At 34.3% G+C, this 22,709-nt stretch overlaps 4 protein-coding genes across 5 annotated transcripts in view; 2 read left to right on the top strand and 2 right to left on the bottom strand.

The window, feature by feature from the left end:
• Positions 1-213: 213 nt before the first annotated feature.
• On the top strand, positions 214-4,222 carry LOC116769761 (coiled-coil domain-containing protein 149). The gene is made up of 7 exons (XM_061522443.1): positions 214-572; positions 731-967; positions 1,590-1,763; positions 2,568-2,825; positions 3,175-3,250; positions 3,453-3,591; positions 3,699-4,222. The coding sequence occupies exons 1-7, from the start codon at positions 486-488 to the stop codon at positions 4,048-4,050; spliced, it is 1,323 nt and encodes a 440-aa protein (XP_061378427.1). The 5' UTR covers positions 214-485; the 3' UTR covers positions 4,051-4,222.
• On the bottom strand, positions 4,142-12,920 carry LOC116769795 (armadillo-like helical domain-containing protein 3). Its single transcript, XM_032660986.2, has 13 exons — positions 12,396-12,920; positions 12,165-12,322; positions 11,811-11,978; positions 10,760-10,871; positions 9,483-9,647; positions 8,511-8,643; positions 7,746-7,825; positions 6,905-7,037; positions 6,603-6,687; positions 6,215-6,447; positions 5,857-5,983; positions 5,489-5,643; positions 4,142-5,226 (listed from the first exon to the last, which is right to left on the bottom strand). The coding sequence occupies exons 1-13, from the start codon at positions 12,662-12,664 to the stop codon at positions 5,014-5,016; spliced, it is 2,031 nt and encodes a 676-aa protein (XP_032516877.1). The 5' UTR covers positions 12,665-12,920; the 3' UTR covers positions 4,142-5,013.
• Positions 12,921-13,162: 242 nt separating this feature from the next.
• On the top strand, positions 13,163-22,148 carry LOC116769762 (smad nuclear-interacting protein 1). Its single transcript, XM_061522673.1, has 12 exons — positions 13,163-13,643; positions 13,733-13,832; positions 16,766-16,894; positions 17,177-17,269; positions 17,351-17,433; positions 17,632-17,707; positions 17,800-17,883; positions 19,499-19,555; positions 19,794-20,000; positions 20,407-20,607; positions 20,836-21,050; positions 21,214-22,148. The coding sequence occupies exons 1-12, from the start codon at positions 13,274-13,276 to the stop codon at positions 21,450-21,452; spliced, it is 1,854 nt and encodes a 617-aa protein (XP_061378657.1). The 5' UTR covers positions 13,163-13,273; the 3' UTR covers positions 21,453-22,148.
• Positions 22,055-22,709, bottom strand: part of LOC116769763 (proto-oncogene tyrosine-protein kinase ROS) — a 28,988-nt gene continuing 28,333 nt past the window's right edge. For both annotated transcript variants that reach the window (XM_032660955.2, XM_061522672.1), the window contains one exon: positions 22,055-22,695. In XM_032660955.2, the coding sequence (XP_032516846.2) occupies positions 22,316-22,695 (380 nt within the window). In that variant the 3' untranslated portion in view covers positions 22,055-22,315. The remainder of the gene's footprint in view (positions 22,696-22,709) is intronic.

The raw sequence follows: 22,709 nt of genomic DNA, 5'->3' as shown, positions 1-22,709 counted from the left end.
ATTATAACAAACCATAGACTACACATATACTTCAAGGTATAGATACTCGTTTATGTTAATGGTAAAACAGGTATGTTATACCAATAGTATAAATTTGAATTTCCGTTTTCCTATGTTTTCGTGAATCAAATTACAATTATATTTTATATACACAAATAAATATTTACTATTAATTTGATGACATCTTTGTTTATAAAACTGCCAACATTATGAAGCTGATAACGATCAACGGATAAAAAGTCAAAACGATTTATTATCGATTTGCTGAATATTTATAATTATATACACTTTACAATTTTGTATTAACCATAAAATGAAAGCTTGAACGATAATAGTTTTACTTATAATATTGCAAAAAATAGGAAGCGTACAATAAAGTAATGTTACTCAATTATTGATTGTAAGTTGTAATTTATTATCAGCAACTTTAAAATTATGGATACTGAAAACGTTTGAGGAATATCTTGAGACCTTAATATTTTCGAATGAAAATTTTGTACAGCAACATAATGTTTAGCAAATCAAATAAAGTTAAATTTCAAGACCAACAATTGGACGACTATGTATTAGAGGTGTGTATGGATTTTTTTAAAAATTAATGGTTTATCAAGAAACGCTATTAATATAAATTTTTGAGTAAAAAATATATTTAATCAAACTGAATAGAAAATAATCAAGTTCATTATAAAATATAATTTATGAGTAAAATGAGATATAAAATATGTTTCAGAATTCGGTGCTTAAGAGTAAACTGCAAAGTAAAATAGATGCACTCTCCATAATGAGCAATGAACTTGATAAATGTTGTATGGAGAGGGATAGATACAAAATGCTAGTAGAACAATTAAAATGTAAGAAACACATGCAACATAACAATAATCTCGATAGATTTGCACCGACCAACACAATCAGTGGCAGCGAAATATTAGCTAGGACAAAAGAAAGCAATAATATGCTTAAATTAGAGGTATGTAATATTCACAGCATATCAATTCATTCTTGGATCGTACTTGAAAGGCAGCCCTAGTAGGTTCTTTTCACATTTGGGTAGGTAGAGAGAGGAGCTTGGACGGTGGAAGTGAGCATTTAATGATTTAGAAAAGGGCCTTTAAACCTACACCTGGGTCGCAGGTCCCAGGCACTGTTGAAGCTCCTCTCCCTGCAATGTGAAGGACCCAGCACCCGCACAGTGAATCCACTGAAAGCTAAGAAGTTTCATGTTTTATAGTTCCCATGAAATTTTTACATGTATTAGTGTTGTAAAATTTTCCTTCTAGATAAAACTTATTTATTAAATAGTATAGTTTATTGCCAAATTAAAATTATTTATGTATATCCTTAATTATTAACATTTTTTATTTTATTTTATGTACAAATGATTTTAAAAGTAGAAAATTTTTATTATGAGATAAGCTTCAAATAGTTTTTGTTTATTCCTAAATGTTTTTTTGCTGTTGTGATTACTAGAATTCATAGTAACATTCAAATTATTAATAACGTTCACTTTCATGTTTTTTTTTTTTTTTATTAGTGAAAAAAATATTTGGTTAGTGTATTGGATGTATTGTTCCTCATTAAATTTTATTCAGGTAGAGAGTTTGAAGAGTAAGCTGGAAGAAGCTAACGGTGATATATTAGCGTTAAGGAAGGAACTACAGAAGATTGGTTTTGACGAAAACAACGGGAACAAGAAAACATGCACCGCCTTTGCGAAGACGGATTATGAAATACTCGTTCAGGATTTGGAAAGAGTTCAGAAAAAGGTGAAAATAATGAGATCTAAGATTTTCGCGAGTATTCATTTAAATGAAACTAGTGTTATTCGGATTTACTACGCGGATTTTTATTATTTAAAAACTACATAATCCCGAAGTTTCGGTTACTTTGCAGCAACCGTGATCACGGGCAGACGAGGTGTGAATGTCTGTCAGTTGGTCCTTGTTATTTATCATCTACCGCCATCGACACGTCGGGATTATGTAGTTTTTAAATAATAAAATCCGCGTAGTAAAACCGAATAACACTAGTTTCATTTAAATGGTGAATAACTAGAGAAATTATTAAAAAAAAAAAATTATAACTCCGGTTTATATAAATGTATAAAGCTTTGTCTGTATGTTTGTTTAATTGGAAATGTATTTGAATATTTCCAAAGCACTTTATATGAAAACATTAAATAAAATATTATACGCGGTAGAAGTGGGAGCGAGAGGTATAACGGCTAAATCTCTCTACAACCTACTAAAAGACTTGGGCCTGTCCAGAACTCACATCAATTCGTTCATGGAACGTACTTCGAAAGCAGCCCTAGTAGGTTCTTTTCAAATATGGTTAGGTAGGGAGAGGAGCTTGGACATTGGAGGTGAGCGTTTAACGCGCGTTAGTTAGGGGCCCCTTAAACCTACACCTGGGTTGCGAGTCCCAGGCACTGTTGAAGCTCCTCTCCCTGCAACGCGATGGACCCGGCACCCGCACGGTGAATCCATGGAATGCTGAGAGGTTTCGTCTCATTTATTAATTATCTATATTAGTGTTACTTATTTGTACATTTCAATTTATGTTTACAGTATCGGCAGATCCAGTTGGACTACAGGACGACGTTGGATGAGAAGGAGGAATTAGTATCAGACCGTGACTATTACAAAAATAAGGTTCAAAGATTAATAAGTCAGATCTTTAACAACAGTGCGAAGACGAACAGTGAGAATTCAACCCCGTTTGTTGATGTTGACACTCTGCTAACAGAGAACAAATATCTCCACGAGAGAATAACACAGCTTCAGGTTGAGAAGGAGATTGTTAAAAGAACTCTCACCAAGTACAAGGTGAGGTTATTAAAGGTTCAATATAGTTTTCCACCCAGTATGTATATTAACTAAGACTACGTAACTATATGATTTTTTTATCTGTGGTCAGTAGTTTTTTATATAACAAAGGGGGCAAACGAACAGACGGCCTACCTGATGCAGGTAGTCACCGTCGCTTGTGGACATCTGCAACATAAGGGATGTTGCGGATGCCGACTTTGGTTGTGGGAGAGGAAGAGGAAAAGGGAAAAGGCAACCGTTTTTCTCACTCATCGGGAGAAAGGCTTCTTAGTTGCAGATTATAAATAACCAATGTGGTAAAAGTTTTTTAGCCTTCGCGATATACTTTTTAACATTTTTTTTTCAGACCTTACTCGATAATAGGAACAAGAGTGAGCCGTACATCAAAAAAGGTTTCGCTGATGTCATGACACAGAAACAAGGTACGAAAATAAAAGATGTATAAGTTTTAAGCAGCAACCTTAACACGAGTTTGTATCGAAACAAGACACTTCGCGTTTGCAGTATTACACTCATGAATCGCACGTGATGGTGTGCTAAAATATAAGCTGTACTGCAGCTCACAGTATTTGTTAATCTTGCATTATTTGAAGGTCTCAATATATTTTATTTTTTTTATTTCAGTCAGAGAGTATCTGGACATAAATTCTAAAACTGGTTTGAAAAGAGGCTCAGCTCAGGAGTTGAAGCGAATTTGTTTGGGATTGTTTGAAGCACTGAATGACAAGTCCATAGCCTTACAGCATCAAAGGAAGACCAACCAGTAGGTATTAGTCAAGATATATGTGCATTTATACTTTTTCTATCACATATGTAGGTATAGACTATATGAGGAAGTTTGTTGTTGATAAAGTTTTGGTGACGTTGCAGAATTCTGGCAAACAGAATAACGGAGCTGGAGAAAACTTTGGAGAGTTTGTGCAACGGACAGAAATTCGTACCGATATTTCCATCGCAGATGCTGTTGGATGAACTAAACGATACCAGCTCTACCAAATCCGACGAGTCCAGGGGAAGGTCGGGGAAACGTACGGAAAATACCAGGAACGAAATAAAATATACAAACAGCGAGGACGAAACCGCCGAGAGCAAGGAAAATTTGCAGGAAGTGACGTACTATGACGGCGATAACAGGAAGTTAACTCAGAAAACTGTGCTGCCAAAGGAATTGCAGGACTTGGTGATAGAAGCCGCCGCTGAAATGAGGATGCAACAGAAGTGAATCGCCTGATTGTGAGGAAACTACCGAATACGAGTGTCGAGCTATCCGTATAAGACCCGTTCCATATAAACTATCAAATCAAAGTTCTACCAAAAATATATCTAGTCTTTTATTAAAGTACTTAATTTTGTACCCTCTTATGTTATATTAAAATAAAATTGACGTTTTGTTATCAGTCTTTTATTAATTAACAAAAAAAAAATAATTCACAAAACAGGATATATATATTATGTATCTCTGTGATGGCGTCAGAGCTTTTCTGTTACGATCTATGTAAATAATTTTAAATATAATGACCAAATAACTCGGGGGGTAACTTTAAATCGTTTTGGTTAATCGTTAAATTATAATTTCATTAAATATAAGTAAAGTAACATACAAGCGGATCACAACATTTTTAAATACATTTAGAATTTATAATTTCTTCTTACGACACACGATTCTTAAGCCGTCGTCCTCGTGTGCACTCGCCTAATGTAAGTACTATTTACACATTATATTAAACTAGTCTCCGCCCGCGGCATCGCTGCGTCTCATTTAATACAAACTTATATAATGACTCGGTCTTGTAGTTCTAGATACATACACTGATAAGTATTAATCAAGCGACAACGGAAACATACAAATTGTTATACATTTTAAATCGTCCAGGTTCTCTAGCTTACCATACGTACTAATAATATAAAAAAACATTGATTTCAAGCTTTGCTGGGAGTGTGATCAAAGCTGTATTGAAAAAATTATATAACATGATATGATAATGATCATAGCCATTTCAAGAAGATCTTAGCTATATGAACCGGATCATAGCCATATGAACCGGATCATAGCCATATGAACCGGATCATAGCCATATGAACCGGATCATAGCCATTTGAACTCGATCATAGCTACATAAACTTTATTGTAATCCTAAGAATTCTTTATTCCTTCTATAATAATCCTTTGGATATGTATATTTTATCAGGCGAGCGCTGTATAGTGGTCTAGTAGCGCGGCCGAGTGCTGGGTGAGCGTAGCGGCGTCGCTACGAGCCCGCGCGTAGCTCGCTGCTACGCGGACCAGTTTGCTTAGCAGAGCCTTGTGGGTCTTCTCGTTGTATCGCTCGTAGCCCTCCAGACCCTCTTGTAACTTTAGTATCAGACTGTCGTAGTTCTTACGAACCACTTCCAGGATCTGTAACGTATTCGGTTGAACGTCTCAATAAGTTTATTTTAAAATATTAATTAATATTTAATGAATTAATATTCAACACGTGAGCTGTGAGCTTATACATTTAGAGAGGTTTCACGAAACGTTAATAGGTAGATAAGAACGCGATTATTTACGAGTAGACTTCTAACTGCTTTATAATGTTATTTAAAGTTCTGTGTGTGTGTGTGTGTGTGTGTACTGGCGATGCGTGTGTGAGTGTATACAACATCCTGTATATGTATACCTGGTCCTCTGTGGGTGTGGAGAGGTGCTGCGAGGCCAGCCAGGCGTCTATCTTGGGTGAGAAGTGTTGGACGATCGCTCTAACGTTGACCAAACAGTTGGCCAGGCGGAGGGCTTCCGCCTTGAACTCACCGTCACCGGTGGAGTAGCGGAGAGCTGATAAGTGATACATACATGTAGGGGTCACTCGGATTCAATTCTTTTGGATAATTCAAAATAGTACCAGCACGCTGAGGGAGACATATAACACTCAGAAGCTTTATTCATTTCTTTTTAGATTCCTACAGAATTCTTTATCTGTATGAAAATTTGATTTGATATGTCTGTCATTGAATAATAATTGAACTATCAGTAATATGAGGATCTCACCCATGAAGAACAGGTTGTCAAATACTAGGTACATCCTGATGAGTTCATAGTACAGTTGGTCATAGGAGGCCGGGGTGGGCAGGAAAGTGTCTCCGAATGTTATGAACAGATTGAAAATATTCACCACCTGGGATATAAATAGTACAGCTCATTGAAATAAATAATAGCAGTTCTTAGTAATTAAAAAGAAATAATTTGCTTTGTTTCATTACTCTTAGTTATTAATGAATTTTTAACAATGTCAATTTATCACATTAAATGTTAGAACGACATATTTACAAAACATTTTAGTTTTATATATATATATGTGTGTGTGTATATATATTATCTATGTTTTTCTCTGTATACAAAATATTACCTGTTGTGCCATAATGAATATATTATGTTTTCTGAGCAGTACACTCTCGTTGGTGACTAGGAACTTCAGCAGGGCTATGAGCGCCGCCCACAGTGGGCGCCAATCCCGGGATAATCTGACACGACATCGCTTCTGATAACTCAGGAGGCGGAGTAGGACACCCACACAGAGAGAATATAAGTCACCGGGGAACTTCTTGAGGAGGTGACACATGATGAACTCGATGAGGAGATCTGGAAAGTATATGTAAGTATAAGCAATGCATTTAAAAACTTCTTATGTTAAAATGATGACTGGAGTAATGTCTGCAGTGTACTTGTCTTTGAGTCACTCCGCGTATTAGCTCACAGCTTTCCTTATATAGATAATATTATGTATAGTATATAACCTATGAGTGTGGAGGCCAGAGGTTGTGATGGCGGTTCTTCTGGAACTATTTTTCGATGACGCATCGGTAGACGATACAGTTGGACCTGGAAGACGAAAATTTATATATATATATATATATATATATGTTTGTACTTGTGAGGGTCTATCTTGATAACGGTTAAAATTATCCAGTTCGGTTTAATGTTATATATTAATATTTTTTTTGTAATACTATATCTAGAAAGTGTAGGAGCTAGTATAAATAAAGTACATACACATTAATTATTAAGTAATATATATAAATATGTATAACTGTGATACCTTAAAAGTCAGATTCTGATCATGCATTATTGAGTTGGCGAACTGTTCCTCCACAATACAAGTGAGGGTGATGAAACAGAGACTGCACTTGTTGATGCTCGTCTCCGTGCGGGTATCCGCCATCACTATAGAACTGGAATGTGTCCAGACATAATCATTAGCACACAGCACATATATGATGTGGCAGACCCTGGCTGAAGCTGGGATAATTGCCAGGAAGAAGAAGACATACTATTGTGATGTACAATTAAGAGAATTAAATAAATCACAATAATATAAATTGTCCAATTTTATGAGCAAGCTACAATGTCCCGTTTATAACAGCCTTTCTCAAAGTCGGCGATAACGCCCCCTGGTGGGCGCTTTCGGCCTAAAGGGGCGGTAAGAGACTTAGAACAAAAAATGGGTCGCTGTGAGCTGGCTAAATGCAAACAATAATCAATTCATTTAATTCGAAGTTACAGTGGCCTTTCAGTAGGTGAAAGAATGGGGGCCCTAAAAATATTTTTTTTTCTCAAACTGGGCAGAGACAACATAAGTTTGGGAATCTCTGATTTAAAATAACCAAAGAAAGTTTTCCGTAGACAATTTTAATTCTACACATCTCAAAAACATAGTTGGATTAATTCAAATTATTTAAACAATTATATTAACTCAACATATGGTGGGTAAATATTCATATTACTTACATAAAGATGTTTCTATTTCTTTATTTAAATAATAGCTATAAATATTTAAAAACTATTGCCATTTAAATTCAAAAACATCAAATGTTCTAAATATGATCAGAGACAATACTTTTTTGTCGTTTATGTATAATATGTCAAATGTCATGACTCACCAGTACTGAAAGAAAGTCACTAGTAAATTTGTTGGTTGGTCGTTATTGAGAGCTTGGATCTGAGCGAGATTGGGTGGACTCTGCAATAGAGAAGAAAATATTGTAACACGATAATGAGACGAAACCTCTCAGCATTCCATGGATTCACCGTGCGGGTGCCGGGTCCATGATGCAGGGAGAGGAGCTTCAACAGTGCCAAGGACTTGCGACCCAGGTGTAGGTTTAAGGGGCCCATCTAATGCGCGTTAAACGCTCACCTCCACCGTCCAAGCTCCTCTCTCCTAACCAAATTTGAAAAGAACCTACTAGGGCTGCCTTCGAAGAACATTATAAAAATAAAATTATGTTCTAGACAGGCCCAAGCCTTTTAGTAGGCTGTAGACAAATTTTGCTGTTATGCCTCTATAAATAATAATGTTTTTCAGTATTGAAAAACTTATATTATATTATATTTTAATAGAAATTTTATTATATTTCAAGTTTCCCCATCACTGTAAGGAAGATATGAAAGTGTAATTCAGAAAAGGGACTTATCAAACTAAATATTTTTATATTGGCTTGCTGTGACGTCAGATGGGAACAGTGTTCAATACCTCCCCTCGCGGGTGCTTGTAACACTATATCTATCTGATTTACTTGGCATATTTTGTGTAATTGATTTTTTGTTTCCATTAACATAAGGAGTACTTGCATTTAGTATAGAGACGTGTTATATGAAAAATGTAGTTAGTTTATTATTTTTTATATATATATATATATATATACCTGTCTGGGAGGCAGCGTGGCTGGAGGGGAGGGAGGTGCGGAGGCTGCCGAGGAGTGCGCCAACGTCGTCATGAAGTTCCGGTTGAGATGAGCAGCAGCGAACAGACCTAGCAGCATACCTTCCTCTGTGCCACTGAAACATTATATACAGGGTGATGACGCGACGACGATAAACATACACACATACAATTATACACATGATCATAATATGAACAGCCCTATACAGAAAAATATTCTAATTGTAAGTACATATTTAAATAGAACTTATATTTTCGTATGTACTACGCGTATTTTATTATTTTGAAAGTACCCACTCCCGACGCAGCAGACTCGCAGCGACCGTGAGCACAAAGACGAGGTAGCACGCGTAGTAAGCCGTAATATTACTTTCATTAAACGATAACTCGCGAAAGTCTTAGATCATTACATTCTAAGTGTTGCTTAATTAAATAAACAATTTTTTTCATCTTCTGTCACTATGTATTTCTTATTAATATTCCTAGTCACTGATTATTTTAATTTCAAACAACTTAAGACTGTCACTAGGTTTTAGTTCGATAGCCCCGTAATCTGGGATAGTTTTTATCAAAAAAATTTATTTTAGGGTTGACCCATCCAAAAATAAAAGTCCGGTACCAGAACGCTAGGGTAGCTTAACTTAACCTTTAAACAATGGTAAGGCGCATCTCGTCGTATATAATGTAGTATATAAGATAATTTAAGCAAACTTATTCTTGATTAGATAAAATAAAAATCCTATTTTTATAATATATTCACAAGTTAGTATGTATAGATGGAGCTGTGTAAGGACGTTTGTATCTCTTCCAAATTCGCACAAAACATAGCCTATAACCTATATCAAAATTTCTTTTAATCACATCACATCACGGTATAAGTTGTATTGTGTCTAAATTCAAACACAGACGATAGATGTCGCTGTCAGGTGGTAACACTAGTAGGAAATATCTGAACCTCTGTCTCTGTCCTCTAACGACTGGCTGTGTGTCATCGGTGGTGAGGAATATCCCGCCGACCATGCTGGTGAGCGAGGACAGCCACCCGCCACCACTCGCTTGCATCCCACCAAACGTGGTCATCACGAAGTCGTTCAACGCCGCCGTTATAACTTGGCCGTAACTGAAATTATTTTTTAAAAGTATTCAATACAAATATTCCTGATTAAAAAAAACACTATATGAATACATAATTATATAAAAATAATTAATGTTATAAATGTATATTATTTTGCTTCCATTCCTTAAATACATACTAGTTTTTGCCCGCGACTTCGTCCGCGTAAATTTCAGGATTAGTAATATATAGCTTTTATCCGTGACTTCGTCCGCATTGGATAGTTTTTTTGTATAGCAGTATGAAAAAACCTGTGTTGTACTTTTTTGTACGTATGTTTGAATTGTGCCGAGATGGGATGAGGCCATACTAAGTGTGACTGTCATAGGTCAGGTTAGGTTAATACATTTTAAGAAGAAAATAGGTTACTGCAATACATTTTTATATACGATGTTTTTTGTTTTTCCTTCCTTGGCCAGAAAAGTAATTTTTCCCATAGGATTGCGTTGTTTTCCCGCGGTCAAAAGTAACTCATGTCCTTTTTTAAGTCTCAAACTATCTCCTTACCAAATTTCATTTAAATCTGTTCAGTAGTTTAGGCGTAAAAGCGATCGGCCCGCCTGAATGTTCCCATGGGAATGCGTCATTTTGCAGGAGTAAAAAGTAGCCTATGTCCTTTCTCGGGTATCAAAATATCTCCATAGAACCAAATCGGTTCAGTAGTTTAGGCGTGATTGAGTAACAGACAGACAAACAGAGTTACTTTCGTATTTATAATATTAGTATGGATAGATATACCTAACTTTTTTTGCATCATTTAGAGATATATGGAACTAATTTTTAGATTAAAAATTTGAGGACCCCAAGACGATGCAAAAAAAAATTGGCAAATGTGTTAGGTATAAAATATATACTGTTGTTAAGTAGTAATTAAAATATTGACAAATGTATTTGGAATGTTTGGTTTTTCAGGAAAATACTACTGCTGTGTATGTTATACTTCCTCTTTGTTGTTTTCACCGTACATATATTACGAATAGCACTTAGTTTTATCAGATAGGGCTTGAAAATATTATTTATAATTTTTTTTAAATTTTTTCCACAGATACACAATGGATGCAACATCACAGACAAACAAAGTAGTTATAACAAAAAAAATGCATAATAAAAAATCTCACCCGTTCAATGCACATTCATCATCCAATATGGACAGCTTAACAACATAAGGGTTAGCCGACTCCTGCTTCTTATAATTCACCAGAAACATCACCAGCAGCACCACATCGTAACCTTAAAGATACCATATATGTCATGTTCAATAAATATACAGATTAAAAAAAAATTATGGCGTCTGTATGTGTCATTAGAATAAAAAAATTTCATTAAATACTGGACCTAAATACGTGTATGTATACCTGTAAGACAATTTAGTTCGGCCCTTACTTATTTATTCTAACGAGGGGGCGGGAGGGAGTCTTGATAAGATCATAAATGAGCAATGTTAAATTATACTTTTAAAAGGTGCAGGCAACTGAGAATTTTATATTGCTTTGAAGGTAAAGATTTTAAGATGAATTATCAAAACCAAATAAAAAAATTTAGCACTTTCCTAAGTACAAATAAACATGCCCAAACATTGTTATTTAGAAAAATTTATAATTTTCTTTTAGATTATTGAGTAATAAATATTTAAAAGGGGAAGGGGGTCAGCCTATTCTTATTTTTTCTTAAAAAAGGGGGACGGGGTGTAAACTAGCGAAAGTAGTCTGAAAAAATATATGTACTGGTCGACAAATGGAGTAACAGCACAGATAATATCCAATACAATTTAATTTCATTGCGACAGATAAAAAAATACATTGTCCGAGTGTCAGTAAGGACAGCCTCCAGTTAGTTTATTCAGCTTTACTTATATTTTAACTACAACATGAAAATTATTGGAGGTCCATTCGAGATTTTAATCATTATCATTATAATGAGATCTAAGATTTTCGCGAGTTTTATTCATTTAAATGAAACTAGTATTTTTCGGATGAACTACGCGTGATTTTATTTTTGTAAAAAACTACATACTGCCGATGTTTTGGTTACTTTTCAGCAACCGTGATCACGGGCAGATGAGATGTGATTATAGATTATAATAATGCAATTTTTACATTAAAATTGTATCTGTGTATCCAAAGTTAGTTAATTTACTAGTTAATAACTGATTATTGAGATGATACACACCATGGTGTTGTCTTTCCGACGATGTGCACAGAAGTTGTATGAGGGGATCAAACAATGAATGTGACATCAGGTATTCCACGAGGGGGTTGTCATCGATATTATCAAAACCCGTCGCTATAATCAGCAGTAACTTTAAAACCATCGATTTCAAACTATCAGGAACGTCACCTAGGAACAAAATAGTTTTTATATCAAATAAGTTGTCTCCTTTAAACAAAAACTATTTATATTTATAATTTAATTTAAGTTAAATGAATGAATATTCAGAAATAATCTTACTTAGTGATATATACTTAGAATTGTTGTTAGACTATGTCGAGTGGTCATTAATTAATTACATCAATAAATAGATACCTGATAACACTGAACCACAATGTTCTAGAAGTTTCTGCATTTTAATATTTGGATTTTCACCCAGAAGCACATGTTTTAAGTTTATACTGGGATCTTGACTAGCTCTTTGGTACATTGTTGTTAATATGACACTGAAAGTCTGAAGAGCATACACTAATCTGGAAAGTTATTGATATTCCTTAAGGACCTTTAATATAATAGTTACGAAATTTATTCACTTTTTCTTGTTACCTTATATGATGTTCTTGTCCCTGCATCTCTATACATTGGGAAACTAAAAGGTTAATATTATCTTTCAAGTTATTAAGTTGATCCACAGTTAGTTTCTGGATCTCTGCTTCTAACTGTGGAATTTTGGGCTTAAGGAGGAAGAACTCATCCCAAAATGTTGGATTGTCACTGGTTAAATCATCTCCTTTGAAAAATGATTCATATATTTGTACAACCTTTTCTTTTAGATGTCTCTTTGAGCCAGATCCACTCCTTTTCCGCATAGACATCGTGAAGTAGCTATCTCGAAAAGGCTACTACAACTATAAGACTGCTTAGTGCTTATCTTATTAAAAAGCTATAGATGTTTGATAATTTAACTTTCACACCGGTCTGTTTCATAGAATTATAAACTTTACTAGAGTTAGAAGTTTTAGAATCATCAAAAATATTTATTTTATTAAACCATCAAATGATTTCTTAATATTTTAAAGTATTGTTTCTTTTATAGTACAGCTGACAGGAATAGTGTTAAGTGTACACATTTAATAGACATAACAGATTTATATGGCACTTTCAAGTTTTGACAGTTGTATATGGATAATATAATTTTAAGAAAAACTTTTCGCCAATAAATGATTGTTAGAATTTGAACTATAATTAAACAATAATTTTCAGATTTATCAAAATAATAAAATTATGCTGATTTTGAAAGTAAAAGTTTCCAAATGTACCATTTAGTATAGTAACACTAGTAAAAATTATATTTGACATAAGTCGTGTTAATTTTCAGTCTTCACCATAGATAATACGTATATAATTCTCAGTTTCGCGTGTTTTGTTAAAAATACTAACATATAAAATTTTGTTTTCCTGTTTGTGATAATAATTTACTCAACATGAAATCCAAAAAGCGTCACCACAATTCATCTGACGAGTCCGAAGAGTCTGATGGAAGTGTACAATCGAGTAGTTCATCAGATAGTGATAGTGATGATTCTTCGGTGTCGGAAACCCGCTATAAGAAAAAACGAAAACGTGCCAACAACTCTTCCGAATCCGAAAGTAATTCTGATGACCAAAAGCGATCCAAAAAACGTAAGCATAAGAAGAAGAAGAAGAAACATAGCAAGAAGAAGAGGCGGTCGGATTCGTTAGAAGATGTTACCGACGATAATATTTCTATAAGCGAGGGTGAAATATCTGTGAAGAAAAAGCGGAAGCATAAACATAAGCACTCGAAACGGTCACAGACTTCTGGAAGCGAAGGTAAATTGTTGTTTTATTTGCATTCTTATGTTATTCTTATTCTAATGTTACTCTTTAGTCGTTATTCAATTCATAACTTATACATTCAGATGAGTTGGAACGGCATAATGAACGCCGGCTAATGAGTGTTGTCAAAGAAAGACGCGGATCTTCAGACGAGGGCAGCCAGCCTTCCCGCACTTACTATCAGTGAGTCCCTCATTTAATTTAATAATATTCTTAAAGTCTCGTCGAGATAGCAGAATATATGGGAAAGTTACGAATGTCTCCACCTATATACAAATACAACCAGAAAAAATTAAATGCTATATCATTTGATGATGAAATTGAGAGCATACCTGTCTAGGGTCAACTTAAGGTTTAAATAAAACTAATAATTTCGGATCTACTCTACCATGTCCAATTTTATCTTGTCTGCCCGTGATCACGGTTGCTGCAAAGTAACTGAAATGGCAGGAGTATGTAGTAAAAATAATATAAAAATATAAAGAAAATCTAAAAATATTAGTTTTTTAAATGAATGCATGCAAAAGTCTTAAATCTCATCAACTTTTGTTTAGTCATAAGGAAGATACAATCAAAAACTATGTTAACAAAATGTGTGTTATATTTTTTTCTACATGTTTAATACTAATTCTCTCTGTCATTTTTATAGTTACAGTTTGTTGTGTGTTTACACAGCGAAATTTATTTTAACTAAAGCCACAAAGTATACCTATCTTTTGTATATAGATATTTTTAACTTTCATATAACTTAAATAAAAGACCTAATTAAGGTAATAATTATGTATAACCACTGACATATAATTTGATAATGGTGACAGTAACTGGCAAAGATTCTGTCATAAAATGTTATTATATATCAGGCTTACTCACAGTTGACACCAACAATTACAAAGGTCGACATGAATTTTGACTTGGAGTTTTAAATATCTATAGATTTATCAATAATTTAAATGAAAAAATATATAAGGTATGAAAAAAATAGCTTTTGTAACCATGGTTAGTTTAACTGTTTTTTTATAAACATTTAAACATAATTTCTGTAGGTGTGTAACGGTGTTTAAAGTCCATGACGTCTTGATGAAAGAATTCTTCTTGTTTCTCAGAAAAAGTTCCATTTTTTTTTAATTACAAAGTAATAGAGTAGGGTTAGGATCAAGTAGGAAGGCCAAAGATATGGATATATTAAAGGCCTTTATTCGGCAAGACGAGAATGATAAATATAAGATCCATGCAGTGAGCTTAGAAATGCAGAATGAGTGGCTACACATAGGAGATTTTTGCATCCCATTAGCACCAAAATGACGCACTTTAATTCATGATTGGTCGCCAGCACTGCTAAAATTTTATCTCAATGCGTTCCAGATGATGATAACATACTTTTAAAGATATACTGCAGACAATAGATTTAAAATCTTCTAAAATGTTCAATATGCTATGCTCAAATTTTTTTTAACCTCTAAAAATCCATAATTCACTTTAATACTTTTTTAAAATCTTTATTAGCAAAAAGTTATTTTAATTATGGGCCAACAAAACTTTCAGCATTAGCCTTTGCTTCTGACAACTTTGAATTTTTTTTTTAAAGTGTAAAAGCTTCAGGTATTTTATCGAGCTTTATTATATGGCATGGCATGGCATGGCATTAATACATTTTCAGGTTCACCAATAGGTTTACATTTAACGTTTTGTTTCCCAATACACAATTTATTTCCTAGTGCCTGTAATCATTGAATACAGATAATCATCCGATGTTCTATCCCACAAACGGAGATAACACAGATATTTTGTTTATGCACCCTGTACTCATAGTCCCTTGAAGTACCCTGCCATCAAAAAATCTATAATGAACTGTTAATTAAAATCATTATATATCATACTATGTTTACACTCTCGCCTCGAACCTCGTCCTGTGCTTCGTCTCGTATCACAGTTGGCACCTCGCTCGCTGGCACCTCCGGACGCGCGCGCTAAGAGCATGAGACAAGACTATTTACACTCTCACCTTGCGCTTCGGCTCGTGCCGCGTCTCGCGACTCGTACGCGAGTGTTAATCTACTATCAAAGCTTCTAGTAAATTTTTTCTACTCTAAAAGATAAAAATGATTTATTGTCATATTTGCGACAAAAGCAAATTCTTTCAAAAATATTTGTGTTTTTTCTTTATTTTTAAAGCATAGTGATTGGAAAAATCGCAAAATGAATTTTAGGACAAGGACATTATTTTTTATGTAGAGTTTCGTTATCAATCCGTCACTCTGGTGGAATGCTATCTAATTTTATATTATTGAAGTTTTAAAAAAGTACACTTAAATTTTAGATAAAATAAATTTTAAAATTTTATAATAGTTTTAAGTTCATTTTTTTAAATGTATCAAAATATAATGAGATCTAAGATTTTCGCGAGTATTCATTTAAATGAAACTAGTATTATTCGGATTTACTACGCGGATTTTATTATTTAAAAACTACCAAATCCGAATAATACTAGTTTCATTTGTATCAAAATATAAATTAATTTCTTTAGAAACATTTTTATAAATATTGACTTGTGTTAACATGTTGCAATTTCACTTCTATGACCCATTTTTGTATGTTGCATTAAAAAATTGTTGAAGCCAGCATGACTGTCCTCATATCAAGTTTAATGACAAAAATATCAATTTTCACAGACTTTTAGTAGACAACAAAATAGTTTATCACAGACTTGAGATCGATCATTCATTTTCAGATGTTATTCATTATGTTTATTCAATTTTTTGTTCCTATTTTAATAGAACTTACTTCTCGTCTACCCGTGGTCATGGTTGCTGAAAAGTTATCGAAACGTCGGGAACATGTAGGAATAATACAAAAAAAAAACTGTGTGCTATATGAAAAACTTAGTTTAATTTAAATATATATTATAAAAGATCAATCAAATTTCCGTAAGTGTATGTCTTGTAATTAATACGCTTCAAGTGTATGACAGGAATGTTCTCAATACGAAATATAACATGTTTTTCTATATAACTTGGAAATGAAAAACGACAATTGTTTCTTTCAATAATTTTAAAATCTAAGTCAGTATAAAAGCTGAATATCTTACGTATTTTTGAAACAGAATCAATTTGTTATAGGAAAGAATATCACGGTTCAATGCATCCCAGAGATTATGATATTGAACAAAATTCTCAAAAGTATTACAAGGAACCAATGAGGGAACACGGCTATCAGGATTACCAGGACTATAGGGAAAGGGATGACAGGTAGATATAAAAATTGACATGTGTCAAGTTATGTCAATGTGACAGATGTCTAAATGACACAAGAAACAAAGAATTTAATTTAGTAAATTCTACATGGTAAAGGTATAAAACATTCATCTCTTTCCGTTTTTTAATTTACGGAGTGCAATTAAGGAATGGAAAAATATAAAATACTATTTAAATATTAATGTCTTTTTCTAAACATCACCAATTTATTGTCTTTATGTGAAAATTTTATATATATATCATTAATTTTTGTGTAACATTCTTTTATACCAACAGATATCAAGATGAGAATCGTCAAAGGGAGAAATATGGTCACAGTTCACACAACGCTGATTACGGTGGTCAGAGAGAATACAATGTCTATAAAAGGTCTTATATCTATGACGTATTTAATAGATGTGATGTCAAACAGTATGAATCAAATTAAAATGATTGTGTTTATTCACTTAGATCATCGAAATATGAGTCTAGACCGGATGAAGTCTACAGAAAAGAAAGGGACGATCCCTATGGTCCCAGAGAAGATATGAGAGGTAAAAAATGTTAATAATGCATACTATTGATAATATTATTATGGACCTCTAGCTATATATACTGGTGTAAAATTAACTACAATAAAAAATATATCTCAAGTATAGAACAGCTCCAACTATATGTTTATATAAACCAAGGTTTTTAATTTTTTTTTTGTCCATTTCTTAGCAATAAGACATATATTTATATGTTTTCAGGCCATCCGAAATATCCTCAGAGGTTTGATGAGAGACCTCCAAAGAGGTTTGATGACAACCGTGATTACCGTGACAGGTAGAATATATAGCAATAGATATTTATAACATTATATAAATAATAAGTTATACATGTAAATTAATATATGGTCTTTTATTATTTCAATACAGACGTGTACAGGAAGCTGAACGCTACAGAGAGAAGGCCTATGAAAAGAGAGAAAAATATGGAGGAGATGGAAATTCAGTGGAAAGGTATATTGTTATAAGGCTTGCAATATATAAACAGTAATATGTTAGGGTGTTATATTGCTGCATGCGCCCTGAAGCCGCAACGCTCCGTTAAATGGCCGTATTTGTTTTTACAGTGACATCACATCAGATTGTAATGAGTTTGAGAGAATAATGCAGTTGCAAAGAGATTTTAATTATTTGAAATTAAACGATAATAGCTCTAGGCGTGTGTGAAATGTCGCCGTCTGTGCGTTTGACACGTGTGCTTTGTATAATTTATTATTTTTTTGAGAACGGAAATGATGATGTCGAAAGAATTATTGTTTAAATGTTACATTCGACGTGTATAGAGAATAGAAGCTCCTTGGGGTGGCTGGATGTAAGTATCGCTGACGCTGACTCCAAAGTCATGGACAATAGAGAGAAAGAGAGAGAAACAAACATGTTCTGGTGGAAAATAAGCTGTATGGCTTGTGCATTAAAGTGTATTTTTAGTGGCAGAATAGAAACTAAAGTTTACTATGGAAATTAATCAAACTTCATATAAAGGATAGACAAGTGAATGATTTGTATTTAATGAAGAAAAAAAATACACCATATGACAATAAAACACATTGTATGGAACGCAGCAAAAGAACTTAGAAGTATGAAAACACTCAGATTGTGCCAAGTTTGTTAAGAAGCAGTGTACAGAAGGAGGTGTAAAGAGATACACGTCTCATACATATAGGAATTTTTGTTGGTAATTATTGAAAAATAGATTAAGAAATTGCGCACAAAAGATACAGCCGAAAAAAACTTAAATTATATCATGTATAAGGAAATATACTGTTTTATGATCGCTTTATGGAATCGCTTCTCAAAAAAAAAGAAAGCAAAAAAAAAATTCTATTGGCTGTGTAGTGTATAGAAATGGCTAATCAGATATAAACAAAGACAATAAGAGAAACAATAGAACTATATAATAATAAACTGATTGAATGGAAAACTATTTGAGAAATAAGAAATATAATAAGAAACAAAAATAGTTATGTATATGACATAACATAACTATGTCATGATATATAGGAGAGCTAGATATAAAACATATTAAATATAAATAAAGATATGTCAAGATAAATAAAGATATGCAAAGATAAATAAACTTATGTAAAGATAAATAAAGATATGTAAAGATAAACAAAGATATGTCTGTCAGTTTATATACCATGTTAAAAAGATATGAATAAACGGATCTAGTAGGTATTCCTGACACCCTTAACTGATGTAACGGTAAGTGTGGAGTGTGTAAATGATTGATCAAACATCTGGTTGGAATATTTTGTTATATATATATAGATAAATTACTTGAACATTACAAACATAAATAACACACGGTGATAGATGTGTGTGTACAATGTGTTTCACCTTTGAACTATTATTATTATTTGTTGTCAATATGCGAGATCAGCTGTTTGTCCAATACACTATGAGATTATTGGTATTAAAAAATTGTGACTATAAAATTAAAATCGATAAAACATCAACATATCGGATAGATATCGTAATGTAATGACTTTGCTTCACGGTATGCTTTCTATTGATGGTGGATGTGATTGTATCTAGTATGTTAATGTTTGTAACTTATCGATTCCAGGGGACGGGAAATGCAACGCGATAGACCCGCCAGGGTCGGGAAACCGCTACACCAAAGGTAATGTGTTGGTTGTATACTAAGGGCGCCTTCGCACTTTTTTTTTTTTGGTCATAGATTCCGTGATAGGTTATAAGGTTAGCTTGAGATAAGTTGTAGATAGGAGTTATAGACAAATGTTTGTCCATTTTGAGTTGACCTTTATGGTAGTACTATCTTTTAGAAGAATTCTTCAAACATTGCTTTGTTCTGTTTAGAAGATCAGAAGTATTATACTAACAATATAAGATGCTTTCAGAGAGGAATCAAGATCAAGAAGTCCGGATGAGCACTACAGGGAAAAGAACAGAGATAGAAATGATCGTTACAGGGGGGAGGACACAAGGAGGGGAGAGGAGAGAGGGGAGGGCAGGAGAGTTGAGGAGAGGGGAGAGGGGCGGCGGGTTGAAGAAAGGGGCGAGGGAAGGAGGGGCAGGAACCAGCAACCGAGGGAAAGGAGAACCAGGTACACAGGACACCGGAAATAATATTTAATATTTTTATTATCTGCGCCGTTGACTTAATAATACTTAATACTTTATTAGGGACAGTAACTTTATGATTCTTTCCAATGGATATAATTTTTTCATCCTTGTTCAATGTAGCCTAGTAAATGAGCATAAAGGCATTTAAGTTAATATGCAAAAACTATTATACAATCTGTCATACTTGAGACAATTCGATCGTCTCACAATCTATAGTTACCTGAGATATCCTATCAATGTTGAGGTGATTTCATCTCCACACAATACTTCTGTGAATAATTTGTTCTCATTTCATAAGTTTATTATAATCTGTGTTGTAACGTTTATTTTACATATATATTTATATATAAATATATAATAATTAATAGTTAATAATGAATGAAACAGATTCGACAACGCTAATGATAATAAAGAATACACCTGGGGGAAGACGGAGGTGAAGAAGGAAGGGGCCAAGAATCCAGCTGATAAAGAGAAGCCTAACTTTGGATTATCAGGGAAGTTGACAGCAGACGCTAACACAGTGAATGGAGTGGTCATCAAATACACCGAGCCCGATGATGCAAAGCAACCCAAGAGACGCTGGAGGTGATACGCTTCACTATAATGATATACATACTGAGACAAACATAAAGCTGGGATGAGATAGAAGTCCTATTCTGATGTCTAAGCCACATCACACTTAAGTTTCATCAAAACCTGTCAAGTAGTTTTAGCGGGAAAGGGTCACAAACATCTACACATCAATATATCTAGCTAGCTAGAAACGTTTACATAGTAATATCGGTAGGGTCATTAATAATGAGATGTTTCCAGGTTCTATCCGTTTAAAGGCGACAAGGCTCTCCCGATCCTGTACATCCATCGCCAATCCTGCTTCCTCATCGGCAGAGATAAAAAGGTCGTCGACATAGCCCTCGAACACCCATCCATAAGCAAGCAACACGCGGCGTTGCAGTACAGAGCGACTGCCTTCACCAGGGACGATGGCACTCAGGGGAGACGTGTCAGGCCTTATATTATAGATTTAGGTCATTAAATTATATATATCAGCCTCAGGAACGTTTGTTACGAGTATTTCGTGTATTTTAAAGTGTTAAGAACATATACGTCAATCATTATATTTTCAATACACAGTAAGAAAATAAGTAAGTATCCATCACTTTAACCGATACCAATATATCCGCTATACAGAATCGGCGAACGGCACGTTCGTGAACAACAAGAAGATAGAGGCCCGCCGCTACGTGGAACTGCTCGAGCGAGACGTCGTCAAGTTCGGCTTCTCGGCGCGGGAGTACGTGTTGCTGCACGAGAACAGCAAGGACGAGGGCCAGGACGACGACCAGGAACCCGCCCCCGCCCTCACCACCGTCGACCAGCTGAAGAGGGAGAAGCACGCCAAGGAGGCGGCGGCCGCGGACGGGGAGTAAGGCCAAGTGTGTTCACTCGTCGGTCGCAACCCTGATGACGCGATGGGGCCTGGGGTTGTGACGTCAGCATCATAGAATAAGCCTCTGATGGCATTAAAGGGTTGGCTGAATTAGTTGCCATCTCAAATTACGTGTTATATATATATGTGTTTATATATACACATATATATATAACACGTAGTACAACCATAGCAGCGGTTTAATTAGGGTTAGAATGATATTTTAATGTTCCATTTATATTATAGTGTCGAATAAAGAATTTAATCTCTCACTTTCCTAATAAAATTTCCGTGTTATAAGTTTTGTTTCCTATGTTAAATCTATGATTCACCAGAAAGATTATAACTTTGAGATACAGATTATATTTATTGTAGACGAATATAAAGCGAAATCAAATTAGCAACTGGTAACATCGAATTTTATTCATATTTTTCATACTTTGGTAAAGGCTATTAATGAAGTGGAGGTCAGAGTTCTAGACTTCATAGTTATAGTTATTGCACTTGTAATATTTAGATTTTTTCTTTCCGACCAAATTAAACAATTTTATAGTAGTAAGACTACCGACTGTAGTAAGTTAATGGTTAAATAAAACACCGTACTATTGATATGTAAGGTTTTTTTTTATTATAGAATATTCTAGAACTCTACACATTGTGTTCTAGCGTTCAATAAATGCATAACTATTAAGCGAAATAGTTTTTATTTTGTACCCAATTTCTCTACAACCGTCCATCTACAAACATCTACACTCTTATTCTATTATGTACAACGATAGATCCACGTATTTACATTTAATATTAACATAAATAAATATTATATAACGATTCGTCGGTGGAATTACAAAAGGCTAATATCACAGTTTAAAATGGAGTCTTGAAGACGTGTTTGTCGAAATCTATCGGCGGCCTTGAGGGGCCAGGGTAAGGGTCGCTGAAGTTTCCATCGCATATAGAAGCCCGCTTCATGATACCGTTCCGAAGAGGTATAATTGTGGCGTTCGGAGGTCGGCTGTTTGTACGCAGCGAGTGCGTCCGATACAATGGCGGCTTTATGAGTCTGTTTGGCGCCACGCCCACTATACTGTGTCGAGAAAATGGCGCGTACGTAAACGGCGTCCGCGGTTTTTCATAGCCGTCGCACAGTGTGTTCGAAGGGGACTCCGTGTCGTACATCAGTTCTAAATATTTAGTTCGCGGCAACAGATTCGATGGTTCCATTTCTTGCTCCGGAGATTCTTCGTCTGGAAGAATTTTT

This window comes from Danaus plexippus, chromosome 14, assembly GCF_018135715.1.
Source record: "Danaus plexippus chromosome 14, MEX_DaPlex, whole genome shotgun sequence".
Lineage (NCBI taxonomy): Eukaryota > Metazoa > Arthropoda > Insecta > Lepidoptera > Nymphalidae > Danaus > Danaus plexippus.
The sequence above is the reverse complement of the archived record's forward strand: the minus strand, read 5'-3'. Positions and strand labels throughout refer to the sequence as shown.